Source organism: Paramormyrops kingsleyae, chromosome 18 (genome assembly GCF_048594095.1).
Source record: "Paramormyrops kingsleyae isolate MSU_618 chromosome 18, PKINGS_0.4, whole genome shotgun sequence".
In the NCBI taxonomy this organism is placed as follows: Eukaryota; Metazoa; Chordata; class Actinopteri; order Osteoglossiformes; family Mormyridae; genus Paramormyrops; species Paramormyrops kingsleyae.
In genome coordinates, this window is record NC_132814.1 from 21206602 (window position 1) to 21222113 (window position 15512).

Sequence of the window (15512 nt, forward strand, 5' to 3'; positions counted from 1 at the left end):
CAAATTCAGTGAGAGATTTATTTCTAAACGTGCTGTACATGAACACATTAGTATTACATTATAAATAGACATTTAATAATATTAGTATTGACAGATACATGCAATATTCCCATGAGGCCATCATTAGCATAATGCTATTAGCGTGTAGCACCACAACATTGTTCGCTATTTTATTAGCTGTGTCCTCTTGGTGGACATACCTGTGTGTTATTAATGTTGTGTAATTAGCAGTTTGCTGGCAGTGAGCGCAGCAGTGTGATTTAACATCTGGCACTTTTTAATCTGGTTCCATACTCCATCCGGCTTATATAAACAGATCGTAGATTTACTTTTCTTTCAGAAACAATGGGTTTACAATAATAATAATAAATATAAACCTTATGGAAATGGAAGTAATACATTTAAGATACACAGTATTCATATTTTATATTGCTTGCTTGTCAGTCTGGAAACACAAGATGAATGACTGTGAAGATGAACGCTTCACGCGTACGTATTCATCACCATGCATCTACTGCCTTTAATGTTTCGTTTATGAAAATGAAAATTCTGACGTGACCTCAGCGATTCAATGCCAACGACTGAATGGAGCCAAAAACGTACCAAAATACCAGCCTGGCCCAGTGATACAAACGCAGCTGCTGTACCCTACACTCCGGCCATCGCTCCAGTGCCAGCCGCTCTCAAAACAGAGGTCAGCGTGTGCCAGGCTGACCTCCGTTGATGAGGATCTCATCCGTCGAGGGAGGTCCTTCACCGCGGTCACTGTCTGGTGGCTCCTGGTCACACTTTTGGAGGGGCTCCCAAGCTCTGACATCTCCCCATCTCCTCGACGCGAGATCAGCCTCGTGTTTCTCGGTTTGTGTGACCATGGATCCTCAGCCTTATACCCGCTTGATTAGAGCGGCGCTGTGGCTCAGATCACAGGGAATGCCGATCAGCGGACTCTCGATGCTCGGAACCGCACGGACCGCATTGCCTGTGCATGGCAGTCTGGTATATCCAGGAAAATTTGGAACAAACTTGCTAACGATAGCAGTTGGCACAGTTTTAGCAGAGGCCAGGAACAACCTTTAGCTCAAGAGAGGCACAATGAGCAAAGGGCCAGTCTGCAAATGCATATGTCAAGAGGAACGAAGACTCAGGAAAGAAGATCCCCCCCTCCATGGACACTCTCCATTCATTTCTATGGGGAAAACTCTAATCCCAACATGGCAACCTTAATCTCTACCCAGCCCTAACCTTAATAATATAAATATAATCCCCCCCCCCCCACACACACACAGACACACACACATACACGCATGAGATGAGATGTTCTCTCTGCTCAGCATTTTAGTATAAATTTGATTGAAATACGCACTAGCGCGGTTTTCGTTTTTAGAAGCTTGTTTCCACCTTGACTTGTTATGAATTCCTTGTTCTTCCCAATACAAGCCAACGACTGGGATTAGAGACAAGAGCCATGGCCACCAGCCAGCATGACAAAGGCCTTCAAACCAGCAGACATGACCGACTTGGTACCTTCAGAGGGGTCAACTCCATTTGCTAGATCAGCAAATTTCCTGATAGTGCCTTTTGGCAAATATAGAGATTGGAATTGATTCATAATTTATACCACTATTAGCATGACAAATGCTTGATATTTAGCAATGCGGGGGTTACTGCCGATGTCTGTATGCCTTGCAAGATCTGAAAGGGAACATTCATCCAAGCAGTTACCTTCTGATACCTTCTGAGTCCTGGACAGCATTCTGCTAAGTTGCCCTGGTTCTGCAAGGACTCCTGCCTGTGGTTGAGGGATAGTGTCTTGCACCAGTACTCCAGCAACGCGATTGTCTGTTGGTCAGACCAAACCGGTTCATTGCTTGGCTGATTCACCTCCAGAGTCAGGTGATGCATCCTTACCCTGTTAAAGGTTTCCATCCCTCAGACCGTTTTTTCACGCCAGCTTTGTCCTCGCTCTTCTCTGACGCTAATCCCCACCCGTTAAGAGCTGCCTTTCTCTGGCTACATGGCTTTCTGCAGACACAGGACATCAGCGCTGCTTAAGGCCGCCCTCCATCCGGTCTAATCCTGCACGCATGGATCTCCAGCGCCCCGATTCACGCATTTTTGTCTGCGGTGGCGTTTTAATGAACCCATTCATCACCCTCTTCCTTCCGCTTTACTTCCCTGCGAGAACTTCAGCATTTTAGTTTATTTAATGTATGAAGTAAAACTCTTTACCCAGTCAGCCTGAACCTTGCGTTGTAAGATAAACATTAGACTGGATGATATAATCCCAAAGTTATCTCTAATGTTGCATCTCTGACAAGGCAGAGGAATTGTGGGTAATCTTTTTCTGGCCTTTGGAGCCCATTTTCGGCTTTTAAACACCATTAGACCAGAGTAATGGTGTTGATCTGGAGCAGGTGCTACCATGGCACAGAATGTAGCTCAGACACTTCACAGAGATGGTGACACCTTGTGCTGCAGTTGTTTTTAGACGTTAATAGTGCTCTGGCTATATGTGAGCTGCGGTGTTTCGGTCGTGCAGATGCACGGCTAAATGTGAAGGTTAGGTCTGACTCGGGCGGAGATGCTCGCATTCTGTGCGACGTCCGTGGCCTGATGCAGCCTCGTGGGGTTCACGGTGTCTTGCCTCTGCATGTCCCGGCCGAATCATTAGAGGGAGGCTGGTGACAGAGTCAGGGTCACGAGATCGGGCTCAGGGACAGGTCTGGGTGGGAGGAGTGAGGCCAGAAAGTAGAGTCCTTAACCGCAGTGTCTGAGGATAGTCTAGTCCCTCCTGTCACACATAAGAGAGGGAGTGCAGAGTTTCCAACTTTGGCGGTCAGCTGGCTGTAGTGAGATTTTCAATTCGAGACACGTAGATATGTGACAGTTTTGTGACCTTGTCTGTACGTCAAACAGTCTAAATGTATCATTTGCAAACTACCCCCATGCTTTTGGTGCAGATAATTTTAGGTTTATAATGGAATCATATAGATGTGCGGTAAGATTGCTTGCGTGCGAGGCAGAAAATGTGAGTGTCTCACGTTAGTGGCAGATATGTGAGAGTTGACAACCCTGGAAGCGGGACAAAGGCAGAGAAGAACTAAATTGGAAAGATCAGTGGTGCAGCAAGAAGAGCAAGAGCAGAATGAAATAAAAAATAACAAAAAAGGCCTGAAAAAAAAACAAGAGGGCAAGATGGTATCCAAGGAGATCTGGGCCATTCATCAGATCACTGCGTTCGCGGTTTGGGGACACTCTCTGCGGGGGTGTATGTGCCTGACAATGAACTGAAGTAGAAGCTTAGACACCTAGGATTGGCCAGGCGCTGACCGAGCTGCTGTCAGGGGTCTTGGATGAGCAACAAGATGCAGCATCTCCTCTCTCTGAAACGAGACCATTTGCATTAAGGTAACTTCTGCATGCTACAGTATTGGAGGAAAACAACTAGCATGTCTCCTTTAAACCCAAGATGAATGGATATCAAGCTCAGTTCCTATTCACTGTGGGCGCCCCCTTTTGGACGGGATGGGAAGTGCAGGACACCGGCTTTATTTGAAGCCATTCTCCACTGTGAGGCCTTATAGACCTTGGTGGGGGTGATAGGGGGGGGGGGGGGGTCATGCAAGACCTGCCCCCCTCCCCCAGTGGTCTCACCAGCACAAAACCAGAAGGAGGATGTAATTTCGCGTCAGGGTTGCCAGAGCTGCTCCGATTAGGCGAAACTGAGAATAAAGTAGCACCAAGCGGCAGTTAAACTGAAATAATTATCAGCAATTACTGTATTAAAACGGGGTTGACTTTGTGCCGTATACTAGCAGGATCAGCACTAGGCTTTAGTCATGCCTGCCTGCTGCTTTGGAAAGGTTTGTGAGGTGAAACCGCATCCTCTGAACCACCAGTGTAAGTGTAAGTGGGTTGGTGAAATGCATTGTGGGTACGAGCGCACTGAAATGCAGCTACTCAGAACTGCATTACGAGTGTCAGTGTTTTATAAATCTGTCTTTATACCTTTAACCTACTCAGAGTGGTTCTGTGCCCCCCCCCCCCCCCCAACTCTCCCACCCCCCTTCTCAAAGATCATATCCTGCAGAGATGCTACTGCAAGAGGTCATGATTGGGTAGATGATTCATTCCGAGGACGAAGCAGCAGCCTTCAGCTGAACCCAAAGATAATGCTTCACTGGGAGATGAGGAAAAGGTGCAGATCTTGTGCAGCTCTGGGAATTCAGGTGCTGTTCAGACCATGCTCAGCAAGGCCAGATGATGTCATCAGTTTCTAAGGACCCTGGATTACAAGCAGCAGGAGTGGAGGAACTCATCCCTCTTTAAAAAAAAAGTTTTATCTTGGATGGATCTGGGTGTCTGTCTCCAGGTCATCAGCATTCCTATACTGTGGTGTTGTATCACACTGGTAACTCTCAGTGTGATGACTTAAGCTTAACTTGGAATATTTAATTTGCCAATAATGATGCTGACAGACAACCTTACTAGTTCTTTATTCTTTTGCAAGAACTGAGTAGTATGTGAGTATTACTAAGTGTTACGTGGTCCAGGCTCCTACCGTGGTAAACATGACGATTAACACATAACCTTCGGCAAAACTACCCATAATACCAGGCCTATCATGGAAAGGGGGTATTGTTAGGGGCTGTTGTCAGTGACAGTTACAGGACAGAGTGTCACCTGGAAATGGTGACACACACGCACCTGATGTTCCCTTCCTGATGCGGGCCGCTCCGTCTGTCTCTACATCACTCAGCAGCACCACACCGCTGTTTAACACGCAGCGTGTGTATCTGAGTTACCCAGCCGCAGCATTTAGCATCACCTAAACCACCAAATGTTTGGGGGCCCCCTGTTGGCCACAAACAGTCACTGCACTAGGGTGGAGGGGGACCCCGAGAAACAACGAACCCGCCCCTGTCCTCATGTCCACTTGATGCAGAACACTTTGTCTCTCCCTCCAGCATCATGGCTTCTTCTTCATCCTCACCCCGACGGCCTGAGACGTTCAGGATATGTCCTCCCTCTTACTGTATATGTGAGCTCCTCCTTGAGGAACGTGTGTCTATTTTCTATGTCTCCAGCTGGCCCCCTCTTCTCTCGGCCCCCACTTTGGTGTGAATAACAGCGCCCCCATCCCCTTTAGCCAAGGCTCCATCTGCTCACTCCTCACTCTACAGTACACCTGATCTGAATGAAATGTGCCCCCCGCTCCCCCCCAGATCAAAAGATTTTCTTCAGTGTGTCTATGCTTATTCAAGAGCTGCCTCAGCTTCCTGATCCGAGAACCGCCTTGGCTTCCTGCTTCAAGAGCTAGCTTCCTGATTCGAGAGCCGAACCCCTTGTTTCCTGATCCGAGAGCCGAACCCCTTGCTTCCTGATCCGAGAGCCGAACCCCTTGTTTCCTGATTCGAGAACCGAACGCCTTGCTTCCTGCTTCGCGACCTGCCCCAGCTTCCTGATTGGACAGCTACCCAGCTTCCTTATTGGAGAACAGCCCTGGCTCCTTGATTTGAGAGCCGCCTTGGCTTGCTGTTTCTGAGCCTGTAGATCATCCCCGGGGTCCAGTGGGGAACCCCGATAGAGGGTAATCTCTTGCCCAACGGCTCCCCAACAAAAAGATGCAGTATCCGTGCCATTAAAAACAGTCTGAAACATAAACAATAGCTGGCTATTATCTGCTAGACCACCACCCCCCCAGAAGGAGCAAAGGGGTGTGTTTAATCCTAGTAACTTATGAAGTCCTCAAAGTCTTCAACGTCCTCAAACACATCTCAGCAATTTTCAGCTGTGATAATCACTGCTGGTGACATCAGGTATTTCTGTGACGTGTGTAGCTCGCAAAGACGTCCCTCCTCCTCACCTTCACTTAAGCTGCTTCCACATGCTGTCACCCAGATGCAGAGATACGCTGGTCTCACAGCATCAGGTCTGAGAGCTCATTTCAGCCACGGCTCAGTATGTGTGCGGTTTGCATGTTCTCCCTTTGCGGGTTTTACCTCTGTGTGTGTCCTGCCCTGTACCATCACTCTCCAGGCTCTAGACTCACTGTGACCCTGCACTGGATAAGCTGTTGTGGAAAATGGATGGATGGATGGATGGTTGATGCCCATTCAGTATGATATGAATACTCTTGAGAAACAGACTGACACAGTCATAAACTGTCAGGACCAAAGTCATAAAATTAAAAAATATATACATATATAAAAAGGTTCATTAAAGCTTGGCAAAGCTGAGCTCATGGGTCCATGCCAGACATAATATTATTCTCCACTACAGTATGTTAAATATTTCATTTACTTTTGCCTGTTTAACTGTTAATGAATGACCAACCGACACTGAAAAAGACATATTGCAGTCTAACGAGGAATCGATAGGAAAAAAAATTCAATAAAAAATGAAGGAGCATTTATAATTGTTGGAAAAAATAATGAGCCCTATTTGACAAATCTACAAATGAAGGAACATGCTGACTTAGAGATGGGGTGGAATATGACATCTTCTAAATGACCGTAGCCATCAAGCGTTTTGTTTCAACCAACCAGTTGAGTTTAAAGAGTGACATTCTCAGAGTAACTCAGCTGCTTGGTTGAAACAAAACTTTGCACCTCTGTATGTGAGGGTCAACAAGCCTCTTGTTTCTGCAAGGATTTCCTGTGTATCTTGCAATCTTTTCACTGTGACACATCACACCTGCCTGATTTAATCACCCACCCAGACTTCTGTCAGCAAACAGGATTTGGGAAGAAGCTGCTGATTTAGGCAAGATGTCTGCCTTGCCTTTGGCTGTTTGGCTCTAATGGATTGTGGGGGATTGAGAGAGCAATGCATCAGACATGCCCTGGGACATCTTTCTCACTGATGTTCTCAGCAATGTTTGCAGTGATGTTCTCAACCACGTTCTTAGTCATATTCTCAGAAATGTTGGCAGCGGTGTTCTCAACCACGTTCTTAGTGATGTTCTCAACCTCGTTCTTAGTGATGTTCTCAGCAATGTTCCCCATGATCTTGTCTGTGATGACACCACATGTGTGTGTGTGTCTGGCATTGCTGAATCCAACCTGTGTCTTTTCCCTCCCTTTTCTCAGGAAGTGTGTGTATTGCCCAATCAGTAAAGATTCACCGAGAGCCAAAGACGGGCGAGTTTGACAAGATCGTCCGCCGGCTGAGAGACAACCCCAACGCCAGGGTGGTGATCCTGTTCGCCAACGAGGATGACATCAGGTGGGTCTCTCTTCAATGACTCACAGGCCGTTTGCTCGTCACGCTGAGCTCAGTACCGTGGTCGCGGTTTCTGTACGTGATTCTTTTGTTGGGGTTAGCAAACGCGGTGTTAACAGGATTTACGTGACACGGTTCCTTATCACTCCCCGCGCCTCTCGAACGCTCATCGGCGGCTGTCGCCGGGCAGAGTCCGCTCTGCATGACTAACGGCTGCCTCAGTCTCTCCTCGCTGAAGAAAAGGCCCAGGAGAATGCCACCATTCAGCGGGAATTAAAGACACCCACCGCAGATGCTCCTCTGTGGTGGAGTGATGGATTCAAGGAGTATGATGGCATCTGACGCCAGTTCCCACCTCCGCTCCATTGTGTTATAGAACATTGTGCTATTGATTTATTGGAGGATTTAATATAAACACTTTTATTCACCCCCCCTGAGGAAATTCTACTCCATCTTGCCTTCCATGACTTGCTCAAGTCTGCTGGCTCAGGGATTTCGAATTTGCTGCTTTCTGATTACAGGCACAGAGGCCTGACCTACTGAGCCACTCACTGCCCTCCCACATATGATCATATCTTCAAATATACCCAAAGAGGAATGAGGGGAAAAAAAAATTTAAATCAGAATATCAGAACATAGACGTAAAAGACATAAGAAAGTGGGGCAGAGCTGCCAGCATCTGGAGCCTGGCCTGGGGAAGGGCGACCACAGATGGTGCAGATGTGAAGCAAAAGCTTCATCGGACCTATTTGAGTCCAGAGCTGCTCGTCTTCCCAGACTCAAGCTTGGATTGGATTTGTCTAAAAGCTCCACAGTTAATATAAAACAGCGAGAGCATTTCTCTGGTTGCAGTAATATTTTAAGCCAACTGAATACAGTACTTAGAGGAGGGTGTTAATGGATCATTACCCAAAATCCGCAGAGCTGCTGGTATTTTAAGGTGCCTGGAAATGGGATTAGAAACCACATCTACAGCATCACGAAACACGGACAGGGAAACGGGGCTGTGCCTTCATCAGCGGCCCTGTGTTTTAAGGCGGCTCCTTCTGTCAGGCTCCCTGGGTCTTATTAACAGTCAGCCCCAGCTAATCATGTTCCTGTGACCTGGACCTTAATAATCTTCTCCTAGAGCACCCATTATGTGGGAGATATGCCGCCCACTGCAGCCAGACTGGCAAGCTCATTTTGCCCAGTTGTTCCAGAACCATACCTACAGTGAAGGAGGTTCAGAGTAAGGAATCACTGTCATATCATCCACCTGCAGGTGTGCAGGGGCGGTGTGTGGTTCGGCCGAGTGCTGTGTCTGTGATCGGAAGGACATTGGTTCAAATCTCTGGGTCGGCAGAGTGATTTCACCACTGGGACCCAGAACAAGGCCCCTAATGCACAATTGCTCCGAGGACTGACTGACTCTGCTCTCTCAAAAGTGTTTGCTAAATAAATAAAAGTGTAGATGATGTCACCCCAGGACCACGGTGTGACATACATACAATGATAACAGGGGGAGGGTTTTCACAGGACATATAGTGCAAAACACAGGACAGTGTGAAACTGGGGGTCTGTACACAGGGGTTATAACATGGAAAGAGTATATAACAGTGCATGTCTGACATTGTGTGGTGTGGTTGTGTGGTGATGCCATAGTCAAATTCTATGCTATCCTTTAACTTTAAATGCATTAGTTAACTGTTTCATCCCATGAAAGAGAGCAGTATGTAATGTCCCTTGTAGAAAGGATGCCTCAAATTTCCTCTGCTGTTCTAAGATCTAGAGAGGGTTACATTGAGGAATCAAGAATATATTTTCTTTCAAATAAAATGTACTCAAATGGTGAACATACTGTACATTTATGTGTTACCAAAGAATAGCAAAGAGTGTATTTTAAGTAAATGTTAAGTGAGTAACATGCAAATGTAGAAAGTGTCAGGTAGTGTAAGTAATGCAGCGGCAACATAATGGAGTGGAACAAATTTAGTGGCAAAAAAGTAATGATAAATAGATAAATAATAATAAGGTAAATCGTCGGTGGGGTGTTTAGTGTCCTGACAACCACGGTGGAGAAGCTGCAACCTTTCGCCTCGATGGTTCCTCTGAGATGGTAGTAGCGTGTATGAAAAGAACCTCAGCTGCCTGGCGTAAACCCAGTGGGAGCAGTGACCGAGCGCACCTGCCAATCATAAACACTGCCCGGTTAGATTTCCCGCATCACTTCCTGTCACATGATCAGGAATGTCTGGCTGAGGTCTAACTCCTTCATGACCGGGACCCATATTTGCTAAAAGTACAGGGTAACAAACGCTGAGTGATTTTTTGGGTTTGCCCTCCACAATATGGCATCGCAGCTCAAAGCCTGCCCGAAATTACCCCTGGCTCTTGGCCGGGCCTTAAAGTCTCTGCTTCTCATGAACTCTCTCCTAAAAGTCTAAAGCACCACAAATCACTTACTCCTCTGAGATGACCTGTTTACCTTAAACACCTCCTTCTCCTATAATAAATTCAAAAAGCTAATAATTGGAAAGTTATTGATCTGCACGGTGTGAGAGATTCCTTTTTAGTCCTTTCATAATTCTCATGTCGAGCGAATATTATCGATATTGAGCCAGCCATCTTCCTGCCTGGAAAGATTTGTATATCTGAAGTGTAGTTTGCCTCGAGCAGCAAAGATCACAGTGTAATTTGCTCTTCCTGCTGTATTTTTAATAATGACAAAACTCTGATAAATTTTACATCTGATCTGCTGCAGCAGAGGAAAGGGCTCCCATCTTAGACAGAGTTTATTACATTTCAGACGAGGATGGTCATAAATTTATTCTCGGTGGAATGTTCATTATTCTGCCACTGCCATACTTCTCATTAAGCAGGCTGGCATTTCTCAGTGTCCTGTGGAATTGACCCCCCCCCCCCCCACCCCCCCTCAGGTACTTAAAGAGACCGGAGGAGCGTTCTGTTTAGATTAAACATCCCTGCTGATTCCAGTCCCCGGAGATGGGACATGACGGGGGGTGTTGATCTGTTTTGTCGGAGACGCTGGCTTGCCGGAGGGGACAGCATTTGATAATGGCACACCGTGACGTGTGGAAAATCAGCAAAGCTAAAAATCAGCGATTGTGCCGACCATAATAACCGTGGGCTTTGTGCTGCATGTCCGTATTTGTTGAATCGTTTTTTTTTTTTCTCCTCCCTGGGAATATTGTAAGGTTTTAAATTGTCAAAATAAGTACTAGCGCACAATTTGTTTTGCGTGAAGCAGGAAGGTGTTATTTTAAGCAGGAAGTTAAGCTAAGTAGGTTGCTGCTAGCAGAGACTGATGACGGGCCCTTCGGCACAGTTTGACGGGCTGAAGCTTCAGCCCCTGGCCGTCCGCCATGTCTGGCTTCGGACCAACCAGCCTGTAAGACCCAAAAATGTAAATCTGGAGTTACGGTGTTGCGAGGTGGAGGAGACGGTAACATCGTGGGAATCTTCTGGACTGGCTCGCCGCTGTTAAGGAGCAGATCCGGCTGGCGTGCCAGGGCCAGGGGCTGGCGGAGGTGGATCTGGGGGGGGGGGGTTAGGCGCTGGTTCACCAGCCTTCTCTTCTGCAGCTCTATAATTAGTGCAATTATAAGAGAGATGGGCTCTTGGCAAATGGAGTCATTCATCTGTCAGAGTAGGGGGGGGAGAACTGGCACCCCTTAACCGTGGTGCTGAAAGCCGAGCCCAAAAGCGAAAGGCACCATATTCAGCAGTTGCCTTCATATTGCCCCCACTGTCTACCCCGAAGGACCCTCCCCAACAAGGTGTACTGTGGAGAGTTGCATATACACTGTAGGGTGATATAAAGGGTGATCTTCTGGGGTTTGGTGAACCTGGGACAGGACAGATGCTTCCCACATTCTAGATGATCCCCCCCCCCCCTTCACATCTGATCCCCTCTGACTTTGCAAATCATCAGCCAAGAGCACTGGGGGGGTCTTCAGTACTTTTCCTCACACAAATCCAGAGGTGGACATTTCAGGTCCAGAAAGTAAAAGTCCAGACCAAGATTTTGTTTCAACCAACCAGTTGTGCATAAAGAGTCACAGTCATAGAGAACTCAACTGGTTGGTTGAAACAAAATCTTGGTCTGGACTTTTACTTTCTGGACCTGAAATGTGTCGCCTTCACTGGCAGCGTGCGGCTCCCGGCGATTCGGCAGGCGGTCTCCCATTTCCCAAGAGCGTGCCGCCGTCTCTCTCTCCATATGCGCCGCGGTAGCACTGCCGAAAATGGCCACAGAACCGGGATCCAGCGGTTTTTTTCCCCCCATGTTCTACTCCAGACGCCTCCTGCAAGCTGCCAAGAGAGCCAACCAGACAGGTCACTTCCTGTGGGTGGGATCGGACAGCTGGGGGTCTAAGATCGCACCCGTGCTGCACCAGGAGGAGATGGCTGAAGGTGCTGTCACCATCCTCCCGAAACGGGCCAATATCAAAGGTATGGCGTGACTGCAAACTTCATTTCCAGAGTTAACAATGATGCTTTTCCTAAGTATACATTTGTTCCCCTGTATTGTCACTAATATTATTATTATTACTATTACAATATGAATCATGAACACTATCACCCTTAGTGCCATAATTATAGCAAATAAGTATAACTTGAGATGATCAATGTAACACAGCTGAAGGCAATTACCTCAGAATGTAACTGCTCTATGAACTAGATAGTAATAAAATGCTGTTTTTGAATGCACATCTCATTAAAGCTGTGAATTATAAATGCATACAGTTACAGTGAGATTTCTGGGTGGAGTCTTTCTGAAGGGCAGTTTCCATCTCTGATCTCGACAGGGTTTGACCGCTACTTCATCAGTCGCACCCTGGACAACAACCGGAGGAACATCTGGTTCGCTGAGTTCTGGGAGGACAACTTTCACTGCAAGCTGAGCCGGCATGCCCTGAAGAAAGGGTCGGGGATCAAGAAGTGCACAAGTAAGAGCTGAAGGGTGCTGTCCCTTTAAGGGCGACTCCGCGCACTGGACCTGAAATGATCCAGTTAAAGTCAAAGAAGGATTAATACTGAATAGGGACAATGTCTGGCCTAAAAAGCAGTGTACAGATCAGTGATTAGAACCACACATCCTCTGAAACTATTTACAGCGACAGTGTCTACCACCACTCAAACCGTGCATTTGTGTGGCCTGTTGCCAACAAACAGTTGCTACACTAAATATTACATAACAGCGCACCTTGCTTAGGAGTTGCTGAAACTGCGGGTTCTGCTAACCAGATAGATGAATGATCTTCTGAATCTACTCGCTAGCTGTTTATTTAGTTTTCGGGAACAGGGGGGTCCTAAAATGATTTTTTTTTGAGTGGGGCCCCAAAAACAGAAACCCACCCCTCACTATATAGTTTAGGTATAATTTCTGACAGTTTGAGCTGCCCCTACTAACTGTAATGTAACAGACAGTCAGGCATTGACAGCCTTCAGGAGAGATGCATTAGACCTGCTGCCATATTGGTGTTCTTGTGTGTCATGTGTGAAAACCCTCGACGTATGAAGCTGACCCACGTGTGTTCCATAAATGCTCATGATTTTCTGAGGCGATATTAAGAAAATTAACTTCTGTCATTATAATAAGGAAAAGTTTAGGCACTTTACACTGTCATATAGTTTCAAAATGTTGTTGTAAATCCTATTCTTGGAAAAAAAAACTCACCAGTCGACATTTCATAAATTGAAAGAATGAAACGTTTTATGTCATTTCTTTTATTAAGAAACTAAGAGTGCAGAATATTACCCTAGTAAATTTTCCCTTAATTTTCCATTTTAATGACCTATAAGAGGTTTCATTAAGAACCCTTGTTGAGGACCATAATTCAGTTCTAATATGCAAATCTCTGAGATATCTGTCACCTTGACAACAAAAGCAACGAGGGTCAGCTCCTTACAAACTCCAGCTCACTTTAAAATGCAGCTACCAGCCAGTCCAGTAAACGTGTGAAAAACAGCAATTAGCTCTCCAGCTGCATGGCCTAGTGCTCAAGGGCTTTGACGTCTATCGATGAGGCAGATTGATGTGTGAATTAAAGCCTTCTGTCCTGGCTTGAGTTATGTACAAGACAAAATATCCAGTGTTACAGCCTCTCCCCTTCCTGACACAAGGTCAAGTATAAAATCCATATGCAATCAGCCACAGAATATGCAGTCAGTATCCTTACTGTATGTCCCGTGTAAATATACAATACTATTTCAACATGGCAGTAAAGTGTTAAATACTTATCTAGTGCACTATGTCACCATGGTTGGAAAGTTTTTGGTATTTACCCAGTGTGCTGTGTCACCATGGTTACAAAGTCTTTGCTATTTATCCAGTGTGCTGTGTCACCATGGTTACAAAGTCTTTGCTATTTACCCAGTGTGCTGTGTCACCATGGTTACAAAGTCTTTGCTATTTACCCAGTGTGCTGTGTCACCATGGTTACAAAGTCTTTGCTATTTATCCAGTGTGCTGTGTCACCATGGTTTGAAAGTTTTTGGTATTTACCCAGTGTGCTGTGTCACCATGGTTTCAAAGTATTTGGTTTTTATCCAGTGTATTATGTTACCGTGGTTTCAAAGTCTTTGGTATTTACCCAGTGTGCTGTGTCACAATGGTGTCAAAGTCTTCGGTATTTCCCCAATGTACTGTGTTACCATGGTTTCAAAGTTTCTGGTATTTAACCAGTGTACTGTGTCACCATGGTTTCAAAGTCTTTAGCATTTACCCATTGTACTGTATTACCATGGTTTCAGAGTATTTAGTATTTACCCAGTGTATTCTGTTACCATGGTTTCAAAGTATTTGGTATTTACCCGGTGTACTGTGTCACCATGAGTCTTTGCTATTTGCCTAGTTTGTTAACCTGTCTAGAGTTTAGATTTCACCTTAATTGTGAAGAGAAGAGCCAGTACATTGTGTGTGACTCCTACAGTGAAATGGTTGTTAGAAGATATGGTCACCTTCATGGTTTCATTTGCTTGAAGAATTTCCAATCAAACAAACAACAAACATCATATCAGGAAGCAAAGAGATCCAGGCAATTGCAGAAAATATAGTAATGTTTAAATAACATCATCATCATCAACAACAGCAACAACAACAATAATAATAATAATAATAATTATTATTATTAGTAGTAGTAGTGGTAGTAGTAGTAGTAGTGGTATATGTGATTTTCTTTTTAAATAGAACAGCTTCCCTTCTACTGTATCAATGAACTGCAATGAACTGCAATGAAGCTGAGACCATCAAAGCAGCCGGCCACTTGGCTCAGAGTAAATCTCACATCCTGCCTTAAATCTCCTGCAGCTGAAAGAAGCTCCTAGGAAATGGACCAGCCATCACCCTCAGCGAGGTGCACCGCACCGTCCGGAGGTGCATGGTGCGCTCACAGTCAGTGTGCTCACAGTCAGTGTGCTCACAGTCAATGTGCTCCAAACGTTAACATGGCCATTCACGAGGCTCACAGAGTTCCTCAGGTTGAGATCTTCTTAAATGGGTGTCAGCTAAACCCATGAACGATGGCGCAGCACAGACGTGCTTTCGTCTTTCTGTAACTACGGGAAACATCAGTCTGTATCTTTTGGTGGCCATCAGGGTGACACTGCGTCATGCGACAACAGTGAATCTTCATTTTATGCTGCCTAGCAGATGCTTTTATCTAAAGCAGCAGACATTTGCAGAAAGCAGAGTCAGAGCTAGTGGGGGTTCAAGGTCTAATCTGGGCCAGATTAAACATAAGGGCACTTGGGCACATGCCCAGGGGCACCACGTCCTCGGTCCCCCCATAGCTCCCCACCTCGTCCCCATTCACAAATGTCTCTTAATAATTGATTGTCTATTATTCTTTTTTGCTTTGTTTTAATGTAATGTTTTCGGCATGTTAGACGCATTTCTGAATTTCACAAGCCACCACTCAGCTCTGTTTCATTCTGATATCACCTGGTTTGTGCTGTCCAGGGGCACTTACTACTAATAATCAAGCCCTGGATGTTCCCCAAGGGCCCAACAGTAAAATCACTGAGCTGTCCCTGGGATTTGAACTAGTCACCCTCCGATCACAGGTATCACTGAGCCATACACTGTCCCCGGATTTCTGTGCACACAATGAGCCCAGAAATGGATGGATTGGCCTGGTTCCCCTGGCTTTTCACTGCTGTGTCCCGGTTTGACCAGCAGCCGTTGCTGGTCATCCTGCTTCCCCCTGTCTCATTGCCTTCAGCCCCAGTGAGTTTTTCCCTGCTTCCTGGACCATCACATAGCTGAACAGTCTGACCGTGCA

The 15512-nt window shown here is 46.0% G+C and overlaps 1 protein-coding gene across 2 annotated transcripts in view; it reads left to right on the top strand.

Moving 5' to 3' along the window:
* Positions 1-15512, top strand: part of LOC111837148 (metabotropic glutamate receptor 4-like) — a 222035-nt gene that overhangs the window by 115177 nt on the left and 91346 nt on the right. For both annotated transcript variants that reach the window (XM_023798995.2, XM_023798994.2), the window contains exons 4-6: positions 7092-7227; positions 11525-11679; positions 12036-12176. In XM_023798995.2, coding sequence (XP_023654763.2) covers positions 7092-7227; positions 11525-11679; positions 12036-12176 — 432 coding nt within the window. The remainder of the gene's footprint in view (positions 1-7091; positions 7228-11524; positions 11680-12035; positions 12177-15512) is intronic.